Raw genomic sequence first — 21,044 nt, forward strand, 5'->3', positions numbered from 1 at the left:
AAAACACTATCCACACTCAGAGAGAACTAGAGAGTCTGAATGCAGCTCAAAGTGCATCATTTCCTCTTTCTTTTTTCTTGTGGTTTTTCCCTCCTTTTTTGGTTTTGAGGTTTTGATCCTCCTTTCACCACATGACTAATGTGGAAATATGTTTAATATGATTCCATATGTATAACCTATATCAGATGGCATGCCATCTTGGTGGGGGGGAGATGAATGCTGAAAGCTAAAAATAAGTAAGTAAATGCATTTTTAAAAAGGATATACTTAAGGATATACTTGCTCATGTGGTTAATTTGGCAATACACTCTGCATGACGTCACACATATAAAGGGCATCGTATCACTGGCCTTATCAATGGGGGAGTGGAAGAAAGGAGAATAAAACAATGGAAGTAAAAAATATGAAGTTAAAAATAAAAGCCAGAACCTAATATACATACATACACACACACACACACACACACACACACACACAGATACATACATATGTGTGTATGCATATACATTGGGAGTGTATGTAATATATACTATACATTTATATACACATAAATACATACATATACATATGAAATACACACACACATATGTACTTGCTAACTGACAGAAAGCCTGAAAGTATGTATGTGAAAGTATTAAAAAAAAACACTATTCTCCCCCCAGAAATCTTGGATAGCTTTTCTCTTCCAGAATAGAACCATGCTCCCTCCCATCCCCGACTTGCACCTGTGGGCCTTCTGACACATACCCTTGTTTAAATACTGATGAATATTTAGTGGCAAACAATGAACTATTCTAGAAAAACTTCATGAAGTTTTTGTTAAAAATGCAAGAGGGGAGAAAAGCATCAGACAAGCGAGTTTTTTCAGAGAGCCTTTTTAAACACACAGTAACGGCACAAACACATTCTGTACATTCCAAATTTTACAATTATTACAAAATGATTAAAGTGATTTTTGAAAGAATATTACTGTGACTGTGAATTAAAATACATGTCAGAAATGTCAACTTGAAAAGACTGACGTTTCTCCCTAAATCCTGCCCAAACTTAAAAAGATCCTCTCGATATGTGGCCCTTGGTACCATCTGCTACTGTATTAAAGGAATCACCCACGTGACAGTGGGTCAGGGACAGCATCGCTAATTTATACACTGAGGCACTTCTGTTTGTATCTGACATTTACAAAACATGAGTACACTTGATCAGCAGCCCTTTGTGCGCAGGCCTCCAAACATAATCTCTGTTTTTTTAGGGGGTTAAGTTAACCCAAACCAAGATATTTCAGACAATAGTTCCTGAGATCTCCCATTGCTGAATCCCATTAACATTCTTCAAATCCAAATTCTTTTGATTCTCCCAACATGAGGCTGTGTTGAAATTATACATTCACCAGTTTGGGCATCACAGTTTAGACACAAGGACAGCTAAAAGAGTTAACTTAGTTGTTACTTATTTAAAAATGGAAAACGAAAAAAGTACCCCAGCAAGAGGACAGCAGAATGCTCTGGAAAGCAAAGGCTTGAGTGAGGCCTCTCAGTCACTGCTCCCACACTGGTCTAGATATTAAATTTACTTGGCAATGTCCACTGCAATAAAGGCAGTTGTTTCTTCCTCAGTAACCCTTTTTATAAAAAGGATAACATGTCCATGAGCTAATGCTTCCAAAGTACAATTCCAGTGGAGGCTGCCCAACACACCTAGGACTTTTCAGTGTGTCTGTTAAACAGCTTGGCTGTTCTGGGGGCCAGCTTTGTGCCCACAGTTTGTCATCTTTTGGGATGCTTCTCTTTATCTCTTCAGACCTGAATCTCAAGGCATCACATCACAAAGACACTGTTGTCATCGAGTGAACAGGCTCTTTCCACCTCCTATACCCCGATCCGTTCAGTACCAACTTCCTTGTGGATCCTCCTTCTGGGAAAAATCTTCCGTTTCAGTGCAATTAGCTAAATAGTGGAAAGAAGGCAGAACATAGCTCTTAATTGTCCATAACAGGGATTAAAATACACCAAGTGATAGCAGACGTGGCAGCATCGACTACATGTCAAACCCAAAAAGCCAACCCCCTATGTATATTTTTAATCCTGCCAACCCTGAGAAAATACTCATCAGCATGTAGAATTTCCAGAAGCCTACCCCACATCTGTCCTGCAGTAAGAAACTGAAAGGAGTGTGGCATTCTAAATTCTAAATTAATACAAATTTATCAATGAAGAATAATTTCTTCAGAGACCTGCAGCCTCTTCAGATGCCCTGTGTCAGGAGGCACACTGTTTTAAGAAGATGGCTGACTCAGGTCAAAGGAAAAGTTGACAGTCGTATTTACACAATAAATGCACTGCATTTCTACGTCTAAATATGCACAAGAGATGGTCATCTGCTTAGAAGCTCTGCAACACTATGTATCTATAGTGAAGGAATAATAATCAATTCAGACTGTTTATACAGACACATGTATGCACCTAAAGATTCTGCGTGCATACAGCATTCTTACAAAATGTAATGGCATCAGATGACATGAAATAGTTAGAATGAAGAGCTAGAGAAATAGTTATTTAAACAGTGAAAAAAAAAAAGATCACGTATCTCTTAAGATAGAATCAGGAAGGTTCTTCTAGCCCTCCCATTTCAAAATGTTTATAGGGTTATGGTTTGAGTCACCAAAGGTCACCCAGTGAGTCCTCAGGTCAAAAAGATTGCAGGCAATAAGGTTTGAGGCTAATTAAGTAGAAAGGGTACACTGATGATATCTGGATATCATAGATCTCAACCGGTGTTGAAGTTTTAAGATATGATAGACTCTAAATTTATATAATTTTCTTAAAATTATCAGATGTTAGTGTACCAATAAAGAGGGCCTGGTGTTTAGCGAAAGCTCACAAAACTTACCTGCTCGGCAAAAAATGAGAATACAGTAAACATGATCAATGTTACAAGTACACAATGGGTCCAAAATTTTAATTTATCTCTATATGCCCTCCTGCAAAAAGAAAGAGAAAAAATGTACTTTACATATGCTTTTCCCTGCCAATATTTAGGTGGTAGTCAAATAGTTATCTTTTTTTATAGAGAATAAATGAATGTGGGAAGGATATGTGGTTTCACTAGTGTGGGGAACTTCCTGTAAAGAAAAATCCTCCACCAATGCAGACAGTGATATGTCACTGACTTCTTTGAACAGTGCTAGGAGTAAGCAGCCTGATGTGCGCAGAAGGTAAGTAACTTGTCTAGGGACACGAAGTATCAGAGGTATGATGTGATCTTAGACTTTCTTGATGCTAAGTCCAGCTAGAACGCTATTCACTATGCAATCCTATTGCCATAAAATCCATAACGACCTCAAAACCAAAAACGTCACTTGCACCACCTTCTTTTGAAGGTCTTTTTCAAAACTTAAAGACAATCTAACAAGGCAAACATTAAGGTTTTTTTTCAGTGTCGTATACTCTTATTTTCCCTTTGTGAAAAGAATCACTCAAGGGAAAAACTTTTAAGTATTTGACGTTTTCAACTCTGATCCTAATAAGATTTCCTACAAAACTTGTCTTTTCATTTTTTACCAAAATACCAACTAGCCATGTCTCCCATGTTTTCTCTGAATGGCAGGCACATATCAAAATGAAAAGGCATATCAACAAGTTAGCAACATTTTGCTGGAGAAGAAGGCTGGTGAGTGGCTCATGATTCCCCCTTCTCTGGGTGCAGGAGAAGCAAAAGTGCTCAAGCCAATTCTTTACATTTCAGGAAGGAAGGAACGAACGAACGGAGGGAGGGTGGGTTGGGGAGGAAGAAGGCAAGTATTTGGACATGGACAACACTACTGCTGGTCTTTTAGAATGTCGCTGACAAGACACGTGGAAAAGCTGCAGTGGGGGAGACGGCCCCTCCTCAGGGCTGAGCTGATCTAAGTGAAGTCTCTGTTTTGCTGGCTCCTCTTCCTCCTCTTCTGGCCCAAGGTCATTGCCCTTGGCCTTCTCACAGCTCACTGACTGATGCTCTCAGCTTCCACCGTCCACAGCACTAACCTAAAATCACACTTAGCATTTTCCCTTCCAAATCTGCTTCCCATCTGCCCTCCTCATTTCTCAATTTATTATGAACTTTACACACACCCACACAGAATGAACATTTCCACATATAAGGGAGACCACAAAGGAGACTGTACATGAAACTGTGACTCTTGATTTCATACTTCATGTATTTAAAAAACCCATAATAAATCCACTCCATTCTTTTCAAACTGCTCTGCATGTATGGGCTTCCTTTCCATACTCAACTTCCTGATTTCTACCTGAAATCTGTTATTCTTCACCTTTCCTTTTTTGCTTGAGGCCCAAATGTGGTCAGTCACAAAGGCCCCTCAATTCCCTTCTCCTTCATCCATCCCTGTTGCCATTGCCCTAGTTTAAGCCTTAATCGCCTCCCATTTGGATTATTTCAATAACTTTCTATCTCTTGCCTCTTCCCTTTAATCCACCTTGCTGGTCACTGACTAGATTAATCATCCTAAAATAACACTCCTGAGAAGTTACTCCACTGCCCATGAATCAATCTGAATGGTTCCCCAAAGTATAGGAGGAATTGCTAACATCTACAGAACACTTGAAGGTTTATAAAGGGCTTTCTTGGTATATAATATTTCATTTGTAAATGGGTTAAAGTCTAAAATCTTTAGGTTAGCATTCCACAGGTGGGCCCCCATTTACTTTTTTAATCTCATCTTCCACTACTACTCAAAGGTTCATATCTGGCCATCTATCCATCTATCCATCTTACCTATCTCTCATGCACACCAACACACTCACTCTCTCTTACTATCCCTAAAAACTTTTCTCCTTTCCATCTCAACATCCTTACTGCCACAGCTCCCTACCCTCCTTTCAGCTCAAACAGCTCTCCAATGCTAGAAGGGAACTTGGAGATCCACTGATCCAACCCCCTTACTTTCCAGATGAGAAGACTGAGCCCAAGAGTCTGGAGCTTCTCCCCAGGGTAGGGTCAGCTGGCTGAAGAACCTTGTCCAACGCTCTTGCCATTAGCCTATGGAGGTACTTATTCTATGTTATGTCGCTCTTGCCCTTCTAGGACTGATTCACCCCCTACAACAATGTACCACTCTTGATGGCACAACCTTTACTTCTTTGAATCCTGCATGGCACCCAGAATGCTGGGTACATGATAGGTGCTCTATAAATATCCGTTTCAAGGTAAGTATCTTTTTTATTTCATTTTTCATTTCTTTAAGGAATGCTTTGTAACTGAATTCATCTAAGTACTGAGTATGTTTTGGTAGAATGATTCCTCTCTAACATTATCCAAGTAAACCATCCTGTCATCAGCAAAACAGGATAGTTTTATCTCTTCTTTGTCTATCTTTGCATCTTTTAATCTTGGCATTTCTTAGAATTGTATCAAATATTATCAGAGAGAATGGGCACCACTGCTTTATATTCTTAGATAATTGGGAAATTTCTAATGTATTCTCATTTCTATATCTTAATCCCAGATACAGAAAGATAAATAAATATCTTTCTCCTTGATTTTTATCTTCTTAATCTTCTGTACATTTGGCATCTATACTTGCCTTTCTTTTCTGAAGCTCCTAGCTTCTTATGATATTAAGATGTCTTTATTTCATAGGGATATATAAATATATATTTTTAGCATAAATGAATATTCTAAGAAGGAACAGCAATGATATATGCTTCTTGATCATTGCTAACTCATCGTTTGATCACTACATGACATAAGAACTTACCATTCTTGGAGCTCATGCATATGAAGGAAACGGTTCCGATATTCTCGTGGCAGCTCAAACTGGGATGGCTGGGGAAACATTGACTCGTAAAAATCTCTAAGCACTGCTTTTACCGTCTGTGCATCTTTATGACTGTGATCAATGTTGTCATTTAAGCAAACAAATTTTCTGAAAGAACAAGCATCTGCTGTCATTTATATGTTTATACCTTCAAAATTTGAAGAAAAGCCTTAATCTGTCATATTTTGAAATGGAAAGTAATAAAAATCAGTGAAAGAAATTAAACTAGCCATTTATGAATCTCTTCTTAAGAAATAATCCATGTCTGTCTCTGGCTGGCTAGGCTATCCCTATGAAACATCTAGCTATGAAATTCAGGCTTATTAAAAATTATCTATGCACACAAAAAAAGAAAGAATCCATGGAAAAGATGACAAGTCTTAATGAATGTCAGACAATAGTATTTCTTAAAACACGGCAAGAGATCCAAGCTTAAATCTTCCAATCTTATGAGATGGTACAGATAAGCAATGTCATCAGTAAGGGTATCCTACTGTTCCCATCCTGTCTAGCACTTAATAGATAGTCTTTAAGAACAGTTGTATCCAACCGAATGATAGACTTTCTCACATCTCATGAAGACAATTCTTAGACCACAGACACACAGTTTATCAACCAGAACATACCCTAATCTTTTACAATCTGGTAGGGGTCATGTAGAAAGAATAACATTTATTTTATGTAAGTTAGGATGCCAACTTTAACCTATTGGTGTTCTAGGGGAACATCAATATAAAAATATTGGTGTTATATTATAAAAATATAAAAACACCAATATAAAAAGCCCACCTAAGGGAGTGATAGTAGTACTCCTTCCTACTGTCCCATAGGACACAATCTGATCCAGCATTGTTGCCCTGTTAATGTGGAGGTGAAAGGCAGAAGCATTTGTTTTTAGTAATTATATCCCCTTCAATTCTTTCACTACAAGTAAAAGCAATTTTTATTCCATTTTATGGGCCCTGAGCACTTCATTGGATTTCAGTCCCAAGTCTGAATAACTGGACTTGACCTGAACTTGGACTGGCCCAGAACCTTTGCTTTCAGTTGGCTGACTTGCATCAGAATGAATTTGTGGTTGACATGGGGGCCACATGGAGAAAAGAGAGTCAGATATCTTGTGGCTGTAACAATTTTAGGCACATAAAGAATATCCTCTCAGTGGGAAAAGGAGATGGCCCTCACTGACCCCATAGCATTAACCTGATGCATGATTCGGGAGCTTGATAGGGAAAGAATTCCCTGGCTCTTACAAAGAGTTTTAGAAAGGTTAGATTATCAGCATAGGGAAAATGAAAACAAATTGTCTTTGAGAATTCAACAACTAGACATATAAATTACACTCTGATAAAGTTAATAATAACACTGAACTATGCTTTTGCAATATGCCTCACTAGTCATCAAAAACTTCCACATTATTACATCGCTACACGACAGACATGATGCCTTTTCCAACAACAGTCTGTCTGGTGCCACATCAGGAAGATGTAAAATTGAAATTAATTAATATGCAAGAAGCAAAAACAAATGTGAGTAGTTCTGCCTCCCCTCCCCTCAGGGCTCTAACCGTCCCATCCGTTCCTCTCTCCAAGCAGCTGAACAAGACACGAAGGCTGTCCTTAGCAGTGTTTGCAGCTGAACTCTGACAATGCTGACACACTTCTCAGAGGGCTAGATTACCACTTTGTATCTATCAATTACTTAAACTTGCTTCCATTTTCTATGTTTTTTTAAAAATTCCTTATTAGTTGATGAGTTAAAGGTACATGCACATCATTATCTTTTAAACAGCTCGTTTCTGTTGCTCAATGGAAACGCAAGCATTGTCACATCCCCTCCGTATTTCCCCTAAAGCATTTTCAGCCCAGGATTACATCTGTCCTTTGCTAAAATTCTTTGAAATCTACTCTCTCCAAATACAGTGATACCAGTTTAAACACCTATCCACCCAAGTACCTAGCATGAACTTTAAGATGAGGTACTCCCAAGGTTCTCAGTGTCTTGACCTGGCGACCTGCTTGTTAGTCAGAATCAGGTGCTGATTAAGAGTTCTAATGATCTCTTCCCCTCTCTTCTGATGAATAAAATGATCAATAAGGCAAGTCAAGAATTTATCAGCTGTTTTCTTTTTAGCAGACATAACACTCAAGGAAACAAATACCTGGGTAGGGAATTGCAACCTTATGTCACCTGACCCCTCAAAAACCTTCCCTGGTTCCCTAAAACTTCAAGAAACCAACAGAACATCCTCTGGAATTCAAAGGCCTTCCTAACCCACCCCACCCCCTTACCCTTTCAGTCTTCTTACAACTTATATCCTGCCCTGCCTTACTCTGTGATCCAGCAACACCAGCTCTCCTGCTGCCCCTTAAACAAAATACTCCATCATCAAATACTGACTGTCCGCCATGCATGAAATGCTCCCCTTCCCTAACTCCATCTGGCTTCCTTCAAGTCCCAACTAAAATCCACCTCCAGGACACCTCTCCTGATCCCTCACCATTCTAGTGTTTTCTCTCTGTTGATTCTTCTCCAATTTATCTTATCTACAGCTGGTTGGTACACAACTGTTCGCATGTCACCCCTATCAGACTGTGAGATCCTTTTGCCTTTTTTTGCCTCCCCAGCACTTAGTACAGTGCCTGGAATATAGTAGGTGCTTAATAAATGCTTATTGGCGGGCTGCTATCCCACTTCCATGCCAGATCTGTGAAGTTTCCTAAACTCAGCATCCATTCTTCTCCTTCTGACCAGCTGTCTTTAATATACTCCCACCTGGTCTGCTCCCCCTTCTATTGTGCTTCCCCACCCCCATCTTTGTTCTTGCACTTTCTTATAGGAAACATCTCTTATATCTACAAGAACACAGCAATGATGCTGGCTGTTCTACCAAATCAGTTCTTTTTTAACAAACACATTCTTTCTGGTCCATATACTAATCAAGAATTCCATCTAACCAAGTCATAGTCATACCTATGAGGGATCCTCCCTGTAGGAAGATTTCTAATTCATTTTATTTACTACACACATTCTGTACATTTGAATGTATTTAGCTGAGGCCAAGAGGATTCTTACCATCCCTCTTCCTGGATATTTTCCACCATATACTGGCCTTCTCTATTGCTTGCTTACCTTGCTGACAGTTTTTCTTCCTCTCTCCCCAAACTGCATTTTTATGCTTGATTGCTGAAAATTTTTTAAATTACTCAAAATGAAGGATGGGTAAAGAACGTTAAGCAAACATCAGCCATCATTAGATATACTCCAATCCTGGTCATGGGCTCATCACTACACTTTTACAGACTGTGTCTACAATAGCCTGACTATGCATCTTAAACTACTACTAATGGTAAGCAGTTCCTGCTTGCCAACTTAATTAGAGTTTGGAATCTGAGGGACGGAGAACGAATAGGCAAACAAAACATATCATAATGGCTTCTGGTTATAATCATAACTGACCACAGATTAAAACAAGTGCTTTAAAATTTGGGGACGATACTTTTCTCTAGGACTTACACAACAATTTTTGAGCATAGGACTGGTTGACTCAGGACAAGAAAATATATTCTGAAACGTGTCTCACTTCTCAGGTATTTCAATTGCTCAAGAATCTAAAAGAATTATGGGGTGAGCTGGAATTTGGAGAATTTTCTGACTTGGGAGACCCAACAATACCCAATGGCCTTGGTTCAGAGGACACATTTATTAATGCCAGGGACTCTTGAGATTCATTTTATGTTTGGTTTTATTTGTTTTGGTGTGCACTGCTCTATGACTACTTTCTTATGGCTCTGTGAACTGTTAATTAGTACTGCATATAATTTATGTTACTATTAAATGACTTAACCAGGGGCCAGAATTGCTTGTGGAACAAAGGAATGCACCATTTACAACCCAGCCGCAATCTATCTTTCTGGGCTCACTAGACATGACTCTAATAGTCTGTAGCCCAGTCAAATTGGCATTCTTTGCTTTTTCCCATTTCCATGCTTTTGCATGGAAGATCCACGTGCCTAAAATGTGTTTCCTGTTTAACTCTATTTCACAGAATATTTCCTTTCTCTCAGATGAAGCCCAAGCACAACCTTCTACATGAAGTCTTCCTGACCCCCTAAATCACTAGTGCCCTCTCCCTAATGACCATGTATTTATTCAGTTAATATTTATGAAAATCCTTGGCCTCTCAACTCCAGTTCCTCAATAGAAGTAAGCTCTTTGTGAGGAGGGATTGCTTCCTTCATGGTCTCTCCATATCAACCACCAGGTCTGCCACATTGTATGTATGTAACGAATGCTTGATTGATTCCAGTATCTGAACAAGAAATCTAAATACCTTTCTCCTTGATTTTATCTTCTTCGTCTTTTATACATTTCTCATCTATATCTGTCTTTCTTTTCTAAACTCCTACCTTCAAGTTAGTAGGGACTGACAGCTACGTAGATTTTGCCCCAACAGTGCAATTTTTCATCTAACCCTCCATAATCCCTAAGCAATATTTTATAGGTTCCTCCTGATGTTATCATCTGTCTCCACATAAATCATAAGAAGTGGGTAGTGAAGGCAGCTAGATGACACAGCGGATAGAGCACTGGCCCTAGAGTCAGGATGACCTGAGTTCAAATCTGCCCTCAGACACTTACTAGCTGTGTGACCCTAGGCAAGTCACTTAACCCTGAATGCCTCTAAGGGGGGAAAAAAATAAAAGAAGTGCACAGGGCAGAGACATCAGCTTGGACGATTCTTGGGATACTCTCCTACTTACGGCAGGAACATTCTGAACTGCCCACATTAAGTCATGGACACATACAAGGCACTACCATGACTGGTCTCTTTCAGTAGCAGTCACCTCGTTAATAGCTTTTTTTCTTCCTCCTGATCCCGAAATGTAAGTATCTCTCAAAGTTTTGTCCTCTTCCCTCACCCCCTTTGTCTGGATTTTCTCTTCCCCCTCCCCTGCCCCTCTCATTTACTGCCATGGATTCAACTAACCCTTCGAGGCCTCCTAAGGTCTCTGGCTGGGACCTTATCATGGAAGTCTGGGCATCTTAAACTACTTGCTGAATCTCCACGTGAATGTCATGTCTGATATAATTCACTGAAAATGCTGTAAAGAAAGAAACTGGACGTTTATGTGATGTAAGTGCTACAATGTAGCTTACACTTCCCTTTCAATTACGGACTGAACATTTAGAAAATAAGTTACACCACATTTCAGAATAAAAGTCAAGACCAGTCTCAAGCACAAATGAGGAGAGCTAATGTCAGTCTGTACAAAACCATTCCCAACCATTTCAGATGTAATAGCAAAAAAAGTTCCCCTGGAAATAAGCCACATACTGCACACCCGTGACTGAGGGAAAGGTCAAATAAAGATGATACATGAAATTATGTAACATTAGATACATGTTTTAAAACCAAGTACAAAAAAACTGGACACTTGGCTGATCATTTCAAATTTTATTTGAAGATTTCTTTTTGCTAAATAGTAGTTACTAAGTCTATTCTAAATTATTTTCTGCTAAAAAAGAAGAGAAGACCATTTAAATTTTAGTATGCAAATTAAGAAATAAGTACCTGGGATTTTTTCTTATGTCATCTAACTGGCCAACCACATGAGAAACATTGGTGCGAATCATTTTGAAAGCAATTTCCTCTTCTCCCATGATTTCAAACCTAATTATTACCAAGACATAAAACAAAGGGGAGAAAAACATGTACACAGATTTAATATAAATGCAGTTACTTAGCTAAAATAATAATAAGTGCAAAGTCTTAAAAAAAGTTTGTTAGATAAAAATGCTTAGTCAACAAGAGGATAGTTTAAAAAGAATGAAAAATGACTGGCCATCATGCTTAAGCTCAACACCACCGCCACACAAATTACATACCTATATTTGTTTTTGTCTTTATATGCTTTATGGATTTTATCAGTTACTGGTTTACAGTTGGTTACTAGACTTTTAGTCACGGGTGGCTGTGAGAAAATATAAGACATATCAGATGTTAAACATATACATTGGAAAACCTCGTCTTAATGGGTGCAATCAATGGAAAAAATATCCTGTTCTATCACAAAGCAAAACTTGCCTTGGTTCTTGATGCAACCAATGGAATTTATAAACCCCTATATTACTTAACTTCTAATCCTTATTGATAAATATTTTCTACATCTCAAATCTAACTATAACCAATTATAATAGATGCAGTCTTACTGACATTTCTAGAGGAAAATCTATTTATACTAATAACTAATAAACCTGCTCCTCATGCCCTAAAGGGATGCTTTTAAATAAACTTTATATTTCAAATTTAAATTATGGAAGAACTGTATTGAAATTTCATCTCTTAAGGATTGTATAATTCAATGTCAATGTTAGGCTGGAAATTCTGAAGGCCATGACTGATTCTCTAAAGAAAAGGTACATAGTATCATAGATAGGAGTTGTCCTTTAAGTCAGGAAGACCTGAATTCAGGTCTTACGTCTCACATGCTGGCTGTGTGACCCTCAACAAGTCAGGTAGCTTCTCAGTGCTACAGAAACTGCGAAACAGCAGCTGATCTGTGCTGGAAGGGATTTCCTTACTAGGAGTTCTCTGCTCCAAGATAATCAACAAGCACTGATTACTGATCTGTGCTGGAAGGGATTTCCTTACTAGGAGTTCTCTGCTCCAAGATAATCAACAAGCACTGATTAAGTGCCTACAGCGTGCCAGACACTGGGGATACAAGTGCATCAAATGAAACAGTTGCCATGTACAATATTCTTTAAAAATATCTCTTTATTCTGAACTTTAACAACGTACAGCAGCACTGCTACACACAGCAGAACACAAAAAGGCTTTTATGTGAAAGCATAAGCTGTCAATTCATAGCCCCTGGCTTCCTTTAAAAGTACACAGTAAATTTCACCCACTTTTAAAACTGCTCAGCTTGTCTCTGCCTCCCTCTAATCTCTTCTGTGTATCATAAAAGATTTGTAACAGTCATCATTTATTAGAAATCATTACTATTACCCTCCTTCCTCACCTAATGGGAAGCAGCCGACCCTCCCCCGGACAGGCAGGTGAAGGATTCAATATGAATAATGAAACAGACTTTTGGGACCTAGGCAGTATAGGAACTTCTTTCGTTTTACAATGCATACTTGATATTTGTTGCAAGAAGGTTTTTCCCCCCCCTTTTTCCCCCATTAAGGTAGAAAAGTTTAAAGAAAGAAAATAAATTTTGGTTGAAAAAAAATGAAAAGGGTTAAGTGCGGATGAAATGATGGTTTATCCAGAAAACTCCTGAGTATCAGAAAGGAAACTAAGACAATGAACAGTTTCAGTAAAATGGCAGCAAACAAAAGAAAATGACAAAAGTCATGAGCATTTCTATATCTGTAATGCAGCAACAACAAAATGCAAGAGGACATCATAAAAAAGAAAAATCTCATTCAAAATAACTGCAAAGAAATGCAAAAACCATCTGGGTAAGCAATCTATCAAGACAGCCTCAAAATTAACTTAGATACAATGACAAGGCTCTGTTTACAGAAATAACAAATGACAAAAACTGAAGAACTTTCACCGCTCCTGGCTGAGTTTTGTCATTAAAATGATGGCCTCATCTAAAATGATCTTTAAATTTGCAAATAAATACATGCACATTTACACACATAACCAAGAAGAGGGTTTTGTAACCAGATGAAATAATTTAAAATTTCATTTGAGGGAACAAAAAGCCTAGCACACCAAAGAAAATGATGATAAAAAAGAAAATCAAGGCAGAATATTGCTTTCAGAATTCATATTTATAAAGCGGTAATTATTAAAACTCTTTCATACTGATTGAAAATAGAAAAGGAGATAGGTGGAACAGAGTATGCTAATCCAGCATATGTTAAGTGCCTGTGTGTAATGCTGAGTAGTAAAGATTCAAGTACAAAAAAGAAACCTAAGAATAAAAAACAATCCAATAACCTAGAGTAGGAAAAACCTGAGAATATAAATTACTTGAGAGAAAAAACTAAAAGATAGTTAGTCCAAAATATCCACATACATATAAGTATGTGACCTGCACATAAACAATTAGGAGAACGGAGTAAGAAGCAGATGACTCCTGCCTAGGTGGAGCATTCATTTTTAACTAAAAAAAGGGATGTAGGAGATTACAAAACATTAAAGCACATGATTGTGATTACATGAGGATGAGAATCTTTGGCATGAACCAAATCAACGCAGCTAGAAGAGCAAACTGACAAAGGCGACAAAAGAGGGAAGTCAATGTTGAAAAGGCAGAGAAAAGACAGACGCACTAAAGCACTGTTGGTTGAGCTGTGACTTCTAACCATGTGCTAAGAAAATGACTAACTCGTTCATACCGTTTGATTTACTGGAGGGTATATGCCCCAAAAGGGTAAATGATAAAGAGAAAGGCCTGACAGATTTTAAAATATACAGAACAGTATTTTTTTGGGGGTAGCAAAGAATTAGCAACAGTGTAGGTACCCACAGTTGATGTTGAATTGGGCTTGATGAACAGGGGAAAGACATTAAAGGAATCCGTTGCCAGAGAGATGGAGCACATTTGGGCAGACTGGGGAATGGCTGAACAACACATGAATACAATGGGATGTTACTATGCCCTAAGACGTAATGACTATGAAGAATTCAGAAACACAAGGAGAATGATTTGCACTGATTATACAGTGAATTCAGTTAGCAGAACCAGGAAATATCATATGCAATCCCTACATGTATATAAATGTAAAGAACTAGAAAAATTTGAATTCTGTTTAATTGAAATGACAGGGCTTTGTTCTGAAGAAGAGATGAGAGGCTCTCTTCTTTGTAGGGCGGTAAGACACTACAGGTATGGAATACTGCAAATACTAATACATTTTTTATTGATTTTGCTAAACTTCCTTTTTTCTCCCTTTTCCTCTTCAATCTTTGCTAGAAGAGGTGGTATGCTAGGCAGGGAAAAGGGAGGGGAAGGGATATATTCAGAAACTGATGTGATGTAACTAGAAAAAGACATCCCTTTTTTTGGTGGGCTAGACTAGATGACCACTAAAACCCCCTAATGTGAGGAAGAACAAAGAAGGGAAATATGTAGATCGCTCAAGGGCAAAAAAAGAAGGCACAGTTGATACTGAATTGGGCTTGACGAACAGGGGAAAGAGATGAAAGGAATCCGTGGCCAAAGAGTCTACGGATGATGGAGCACATTTGGGCAAACTCTTGGGAAGTCTGCTGGACCTAGATCCATGGTCAAGATGACCTGCCAGAAAAGGTCTTGATGACCTGCCAGAAAGAGCCTTGTTTTCTCAGCGAGTTGGGCTGAGAGAGTTCATCTCATCTTGGCACAGAAAAGGTTCTGAGAGGTTGAGATGATTTAGCTCTCATCTGGCCAATGACAACTCTATAATCCTGACAAGTGGTACTCCAACCCTCTTTAAGATTGCTACGGGCAGGGATCAAGTCAGCCCACTCCACCCTGAGTCAATCTGCTTCTTCCTAATTTCCACCCATTGTTGTTCCTAATTCTGGAGCCAGGAGACGCAGAATAACCTGTAATCTAGATGATTTTGAGAGTTAAAGAGGGTGTGAAAAGATGGAAAACAGAGGTAAAAGCATTCAGCTAGATCAAACTGGACTCTCTAAGTAACCATGTACCTGTTCTTTATCTACAGCTCAGGGTTTCATGAACATTCTAAGAAAAGTCTAGTGGCTTGCCATATAGCACCATGGGTAGAGTTATGTTCCTAAGGACTACATTTTTTTTGGATAAGGGTGGCAGAAGTGACTAATGATCTTTTAGCAGCACTTCTGTTTTCAGTGGCGCCTGAAATTAAGCGGCCTTATACTAAATGCAATACAATGAATTGTCTTATGGAGAGCTTCCAGAACCCAGGTGAAGTCATAACTATGTTTGAACATATAATAAAACAATAACAGTTAGCTAACATTTATACAGCACTTTAAGGTTTCCAAAGGACTTTGCAAATGTTATCTCATTTGATCCTCACAACAACCCGGGGAGATAGGTGTTATTATTAGCCCCACCTTACAAATGAGGAAACCGAGGCAGGAAGCGTGCCTTTCAGAGTCACACAGCCATTATGTGTATGAGGTGGAGTTGAACTCGGGTCTCCTGAGTTGGAACTCCTGTTCCAACACTCTATCCACTGTTTCCTAGATGCCTAAACTGAAGTTTTAGCTACATATTACAACTAAGGACCAAAGTTAATGTTTGTAATAGGAAAGAACAAAGATAAATGTTTCTATTTATAATTATACCCAAAGCAGGCACTTTGTACCTTCCAGTAGCTACTAATAAATGGAAGCATTATTTGAATTTCATAATTATTCTTTTTTTCAACTAATACTTATTATTAATTGCCCATGTATGAAGTACACTATGAGGTGCTAGAATACAAAGTCAAAATAACAAGCTTACTGGTCCTTCTCTGATGGGCATTTGAGGCCCACTATGGCCTTCCTGACTTTCCAACCTTATCTTGTACTCCTCTCCCCTATACAATCTACCCTCTGGCAAAAATCATCATGCTTTACATGTATACGCCCCATACTTGCCCACTTCTACAGCTAGAATATTCACCTCCCCACCCAATCTCTCCCAGTGGAATCCCTCGCCATCTTTTGAAAGCTCAGCTCCAATGTAACCTCCTCTATGCCCATCGAGTAATGACATTCCCCTTCTCAAGCCTTCTAGAAGTAACACTGTACGTAGCCCTGGGATACTTATGGATCTGGGTCCACTTCGCATGCCTTCAAAACGGTTTTATCCAAACTTCAGATCTCCCCTTTACAGAGCAAAGCATCCTGCACACAATTTTCAGGTTGTAAATATGGTTTAAGAAGTTTTCTTTTGAAGCAGTTCATTAAGGAGGACATTTTTAGTATCAAATACCTCTGATAAAGGTCTGATAATCTAAGTAATACAAGCAAACTCCCAATGACCTAAGACCAAATGCCGTAAGAGGTCAAAAGAACAAATGCACACTGTTACCATCCATATGAAAGAGTACTTTACATGGCAACTACTAAGGGAAATGCAAATCAAAGTAGTGTGAGGTTTCACCCCATGGCAAATTCCCAAAGATGGCAAAAATGGGGAATAGTCAGTGTTAGAGGGGCTATTTGGTGGAGCTGGAGAAACCGACTGTCCATACCCCTTGACCCAGAGATCCCATGAATATATGTTATGTTCCACAGGGTCAATGACAGAAAGAGTGACCCTACAAACATCAAAACATTTAGAGGGCAGAGTTTTGTGAAAGCCAAGTATCGGATGCACAACAAGTAGGGGACAGTGAAAGCAGATGAAGAGCATGGACACAATGGAATATTACTGGGCTCTAAGAAATAATGCGTATGATGAGGGCAGGCGGAGAAGCAAGGACTTGGAGGAACTAATGTCCCAAAAGAAAGTAAGCATCAACAGGGAAGCACTAAACACAACTGTGACAGTAGACATGGAAGAAATGACAGCGAAGGGGTGCACGGTATACTCCATCACACTTTTTGGATATGGTGGTTATTGGTGTTGAACTGCTTCTTTTCCTTTTTTGTTCTTTGTAATAAGACTGCTGACTGATGGAGGGAGATGTACTAAGGGGATGTAGGGGATGGAGAGACCAAAGACAGGAAAAAATTAAATATTATTTTTAGAAGCTTCTCTCTGTTGAAGAAGAGGTGCTGACTGATCAGCCCTAAGAGAGGGAGTTTGCCCACCAGGGAGTTCTCTATGGAAATGACATCAAACAGTTGCTCAGTTTCCCCATAAAACCATAGCTGTATCTGTCTTCTTTGATCATTTCCTACATTCTCAGGAAACAACACCATGCCAATGATAAAAATAATCTCAACTTTTCTCTTTCCCTTAGTTATCAATCTTACCTGTCAGCTTTACGTGAGATTTTAGGATTTGGAACAGAAATGAACCTTAAGAGATGAGGAGATCATAAAAGCATAGTGCTAGAGTTGGAAGGCATCTTCCAGGACATCCAGCCCAGGCCCTCATCCTATGCCTGGGAAAAGCATCCTGGCAAGTTGGTCTGACTTTCCAAAGGTCACTCAGGCTGTGAGCATCAGAGGAGGGATCTGAACACACCTCAGAACTGGGGTGCTTCTACTGCCCCAAGTCTCCTAGTTGATCCCACTCATTCTTCTGACATGCCCTGACCTTTCTCCAGCCCTTCCACTGACTGCTATGAATTCTTCTACATAAAGTGTTTGCAGTTGTTCTGAAAGGAAAAAAGGAAAACTACTGGGAAAGGTTTTCCAGTTGCTAGAAGTCTTAATTATAATCCACAAAAAAACAAAACAAGGAATGAACTGCTGGCAGCTTTGTTTTCCTCATTCATGAGGTACTTGGCATTGGCCTCCAACTGAAGTCTTAGGGGATGTCAACATCTATGTCTAGTTTGCTTCTGAAGTACAGACTGGCAACCCTAGGCTTGAAATCAGTTCCAAAAGACAAAAGCCAAGCAAGTCTACTGCCTCTGTCCTTGCCACTCATCCTAGGGGAGGGAGGGAAGATGTACAGAGAAAAAGTCAGGGACCATGTTCCATTCCCTGACATCTAAATTCAACTGAGATTAAATCATAAAGACTATTTATTGTCTAGGTTATGACATGCAATTAAGATGAACTAGCAACAGAGAGCTTGTCTATCTGTGTGTGTGTGTGTGTGTGTGTGTGTGTGTGTGTGTGTGTGTTTTCCTCAGGCATCTGTCACTGGCTCTGTGTTATTTACCATTTTTTTAACCACTTGGAGAAAAGCATAAACGGACACACACACACACACAACTGACCTACTTTCAAGAAATTTCAAAGTTTATTTATTAACTTGAAATGTCTTCTACAAACAAAGGTCCAGACTTCTACAAACAAAGGTCCAGACTTTTAATGCTAAGATTCTTGACTGAAAAACTGAGAGTCAGAGTCAGGGGAGCACACCACACAAAATACAGATGATATAAAAATAAAAGACATCAATAAAAAGATAACGTTAAGAGATGATCACATTCAAGACGACAATACCCAGGTGCATGGTGAGTACACAGATGCAATGTGAGATCTTCCCAAAAGAAATGAGCAAGAACAATGGACCGGCCACATGGTAAGAGCAGGGGATCCTAGGTGAGGAGCTTAGAGCTTGGTTGTACTGATAATTTCATGGTTATCAGAAGCAAGTGAGGAAAAGCCCCAGTACTTTACAACAGGAGAATATTAGGATGCAGTGGAAATAGCACTGTATCTGAACTCAGAGTTCAAATCTCAGCTCTTCTACTTATTTTATGTGTGACCCTGGGCAAGTCAAGTAACTTCTCTGGATCTCAGTTTACTCACCTGTAAAATAAAGAGGTTGGTCCCTTCCAGTTCTAGATCTGTGATCCTAGGACAGGGACAAGGGAAACACAGAATGGGCAGGGGAGGATGAGTTATAATCTGTGTTCTAGAGAGAACATTCAAATAGATGAGGTTACAGATCTTAATGAATATCTTCCCATGGGATAACATGTCTGTGTATCCTCATGAAGGCAACAAGGGATGTGGACCAGATGTCAATATAACAGGCTACTTAGACTCAGAACTGAGTGAAGGATTGGACCTGAGAAGTAGCCATTGGTGGGTCTTATGTAGAATGTCTTATATAGCTGTCATGGGCCCCATGCTATTCAATATTTTTATTAACAGTTTAGATAAGGGGATAAATGGCATGCTGACCAAAGTGGCAGATGACCAAAGCCAGGAGGGATGGCTAAGATGCTAGAAGATAAAATAAGGGGCAAAAAAGATAACAAGAGGCTAGACTGTTGGTTTAAATCTAATGAAGTAAAACTCAATGAAGGTTTACAAGCATTCCAAAAAAAGAAGTTCACAAGCACGAAATGGGAAAGGTAATTCATCTGAAAAAGGCCTGGGCGTTCTGGTGGGCTCCAAGTTCAACAGGAGTCAACAGTGCAACAGAGGAGAAGAAGAGGCTCTTGGGAGAGGCCGAGTATCTGGAAGCAGAAAGGAGACCATCTCCTTGCCCTTGGCAGCATGGCGCTCATCTCTCCAAAGCCCATGACAAACTGGACAGCATTCAGGAAGAGGGACATAATGAGGAAGGAGCTGGCAATCAGGTTACACAAAGATCTGAGGACTAGCCCACGGGTGTTTCTTTTAGGAAAGGCAGATCTTAGGGGAAGGTGTTGCTTGTCTTGAAGTCCTTGGAGGGTTGTCACGTGGACAAACAATTAGACTTGTTCACCTTGATCCCAGTTGGGAGAAGCAGAAGGGTGGAAGTTGCCCAGAGACAGATTTAGGTTCGAGGTAAAGAAAAACTTCTTCCTTATGTAAGAGTTGATCAACAGTGGATTGGGCTGCCCCAGGCAGGCCTGGCTTCCCCCTCCCTTAAGGTCTTCAAGCAAAAACTAGAGAACCCCTTATTGGGGAAGGAGTCAAGGGGATTCTCCTCTAAGAACACTTGGACAGGATGATTCCTGCAGTCAGTCATCCCTTCCAACTCTGATTGTGTGAAGCCATAGAAAAGGAATGCACTGGTAAGACTATGTGGAGATAGATGGGTATGGATGGATGGATGCACACACATTTCCTTCTCTTCAATTTAAGTCAACAAAATTTATTAAGTGGCTACCATATGGAAGCCACTATGCTAGATACATATCTTTGATTTGTTTCTTCTTCCTTTTTTTCTAATTTGCTCCAAGAGCCAAAAATAAGAGAATGGAATACATGACTTTAATAGTCCCTTTCAACATTAAAATTCTCCATGAGATTATACTTTTTTTTTTAAAGGGCAGGAATGGCTCAATCAACGTCTACCCTAAGTGCCAAGTATAGTACTTATGGGCTTTGAATATGTCTCAAAAAAACAAAATGAACTTGTGAACTGGTCCAACCATTCTGGAGAGCAGTGTGGAACTATGCCCAAAGGGCCATAAGACTATGCATACCCTTTGATCCAGCAATACCATTACTAATCTGTATCCCAAAGAGAATACAAAAAAAGAGAAAAGGACCCACAAGTACAAAAATATTTATAGCAGCTCTTTTTGTGGGAGCCAAGAATTGAAAATTGAGGAGATGCCCATCAATTGGGGAATGACTGAACAAGTCGTTGTATATGAATGTAATGGAATATTACTGTGCTATAAGAAATGATGAGCAGGCAGATTTCAGAAAAACCTGGAAAGACTGACATGA

General features: G+C 39.3%; 1 protein-coding gene across 1 annotated transcript in view; it reads right to left on the minus strand.

Moving 5' to 3' along the window:
• Positions 1-885: 885 nt before the first annotated feature.
• Positions 886-21,044, minus strand: part of GNPTAB (N-acetylglucosamine-1-phosphate transferase subunits alpha and beta) — a 93,755-nt gene continuing 73,596 nt past the window's right edge. The window contains exons 17-21 of the mRNA XM_072655730.1: positions 11,708-11,793; positions 11,394-11,492; positions 5,759-5,926; positions 2,890-2,980; positions 886-1,946 (exon numbers count right to left, since the gene is read on the minus strand). Of these exons, the coding sequence (XP_072511831.1) occupies positions 1,869-1,946; positions 2,890-2,980; positions 5,759-5,926; positions 11,394-11,492; positions 11,708-11,793 (522 nt within the window). The 3' untranslated portion in view covers positions 886-1,868. The remainder of the gene's footprint in view (positions 1,947-2,889; positions 2,981-5,758; positions 5,927-11,393; positions 11,493-11,707; positions 11,794-21,044) is intronic.

Source organism: Notamacropus eugenii, chromosome 3 (assembly GCF_028372415.1).
Source record: "Notamacropus eugenii isolate mMacEug1 chromosome 3, mMacEug1.pri_v2, whole genome shotgun sequence".
Classification (NCBI taxonomy): Eukaryota; Metazoa; Chordata; class Mammalia; order Diprotodontia; family Macropodidae; genus Notamacropus; species Notamacropus eugenii.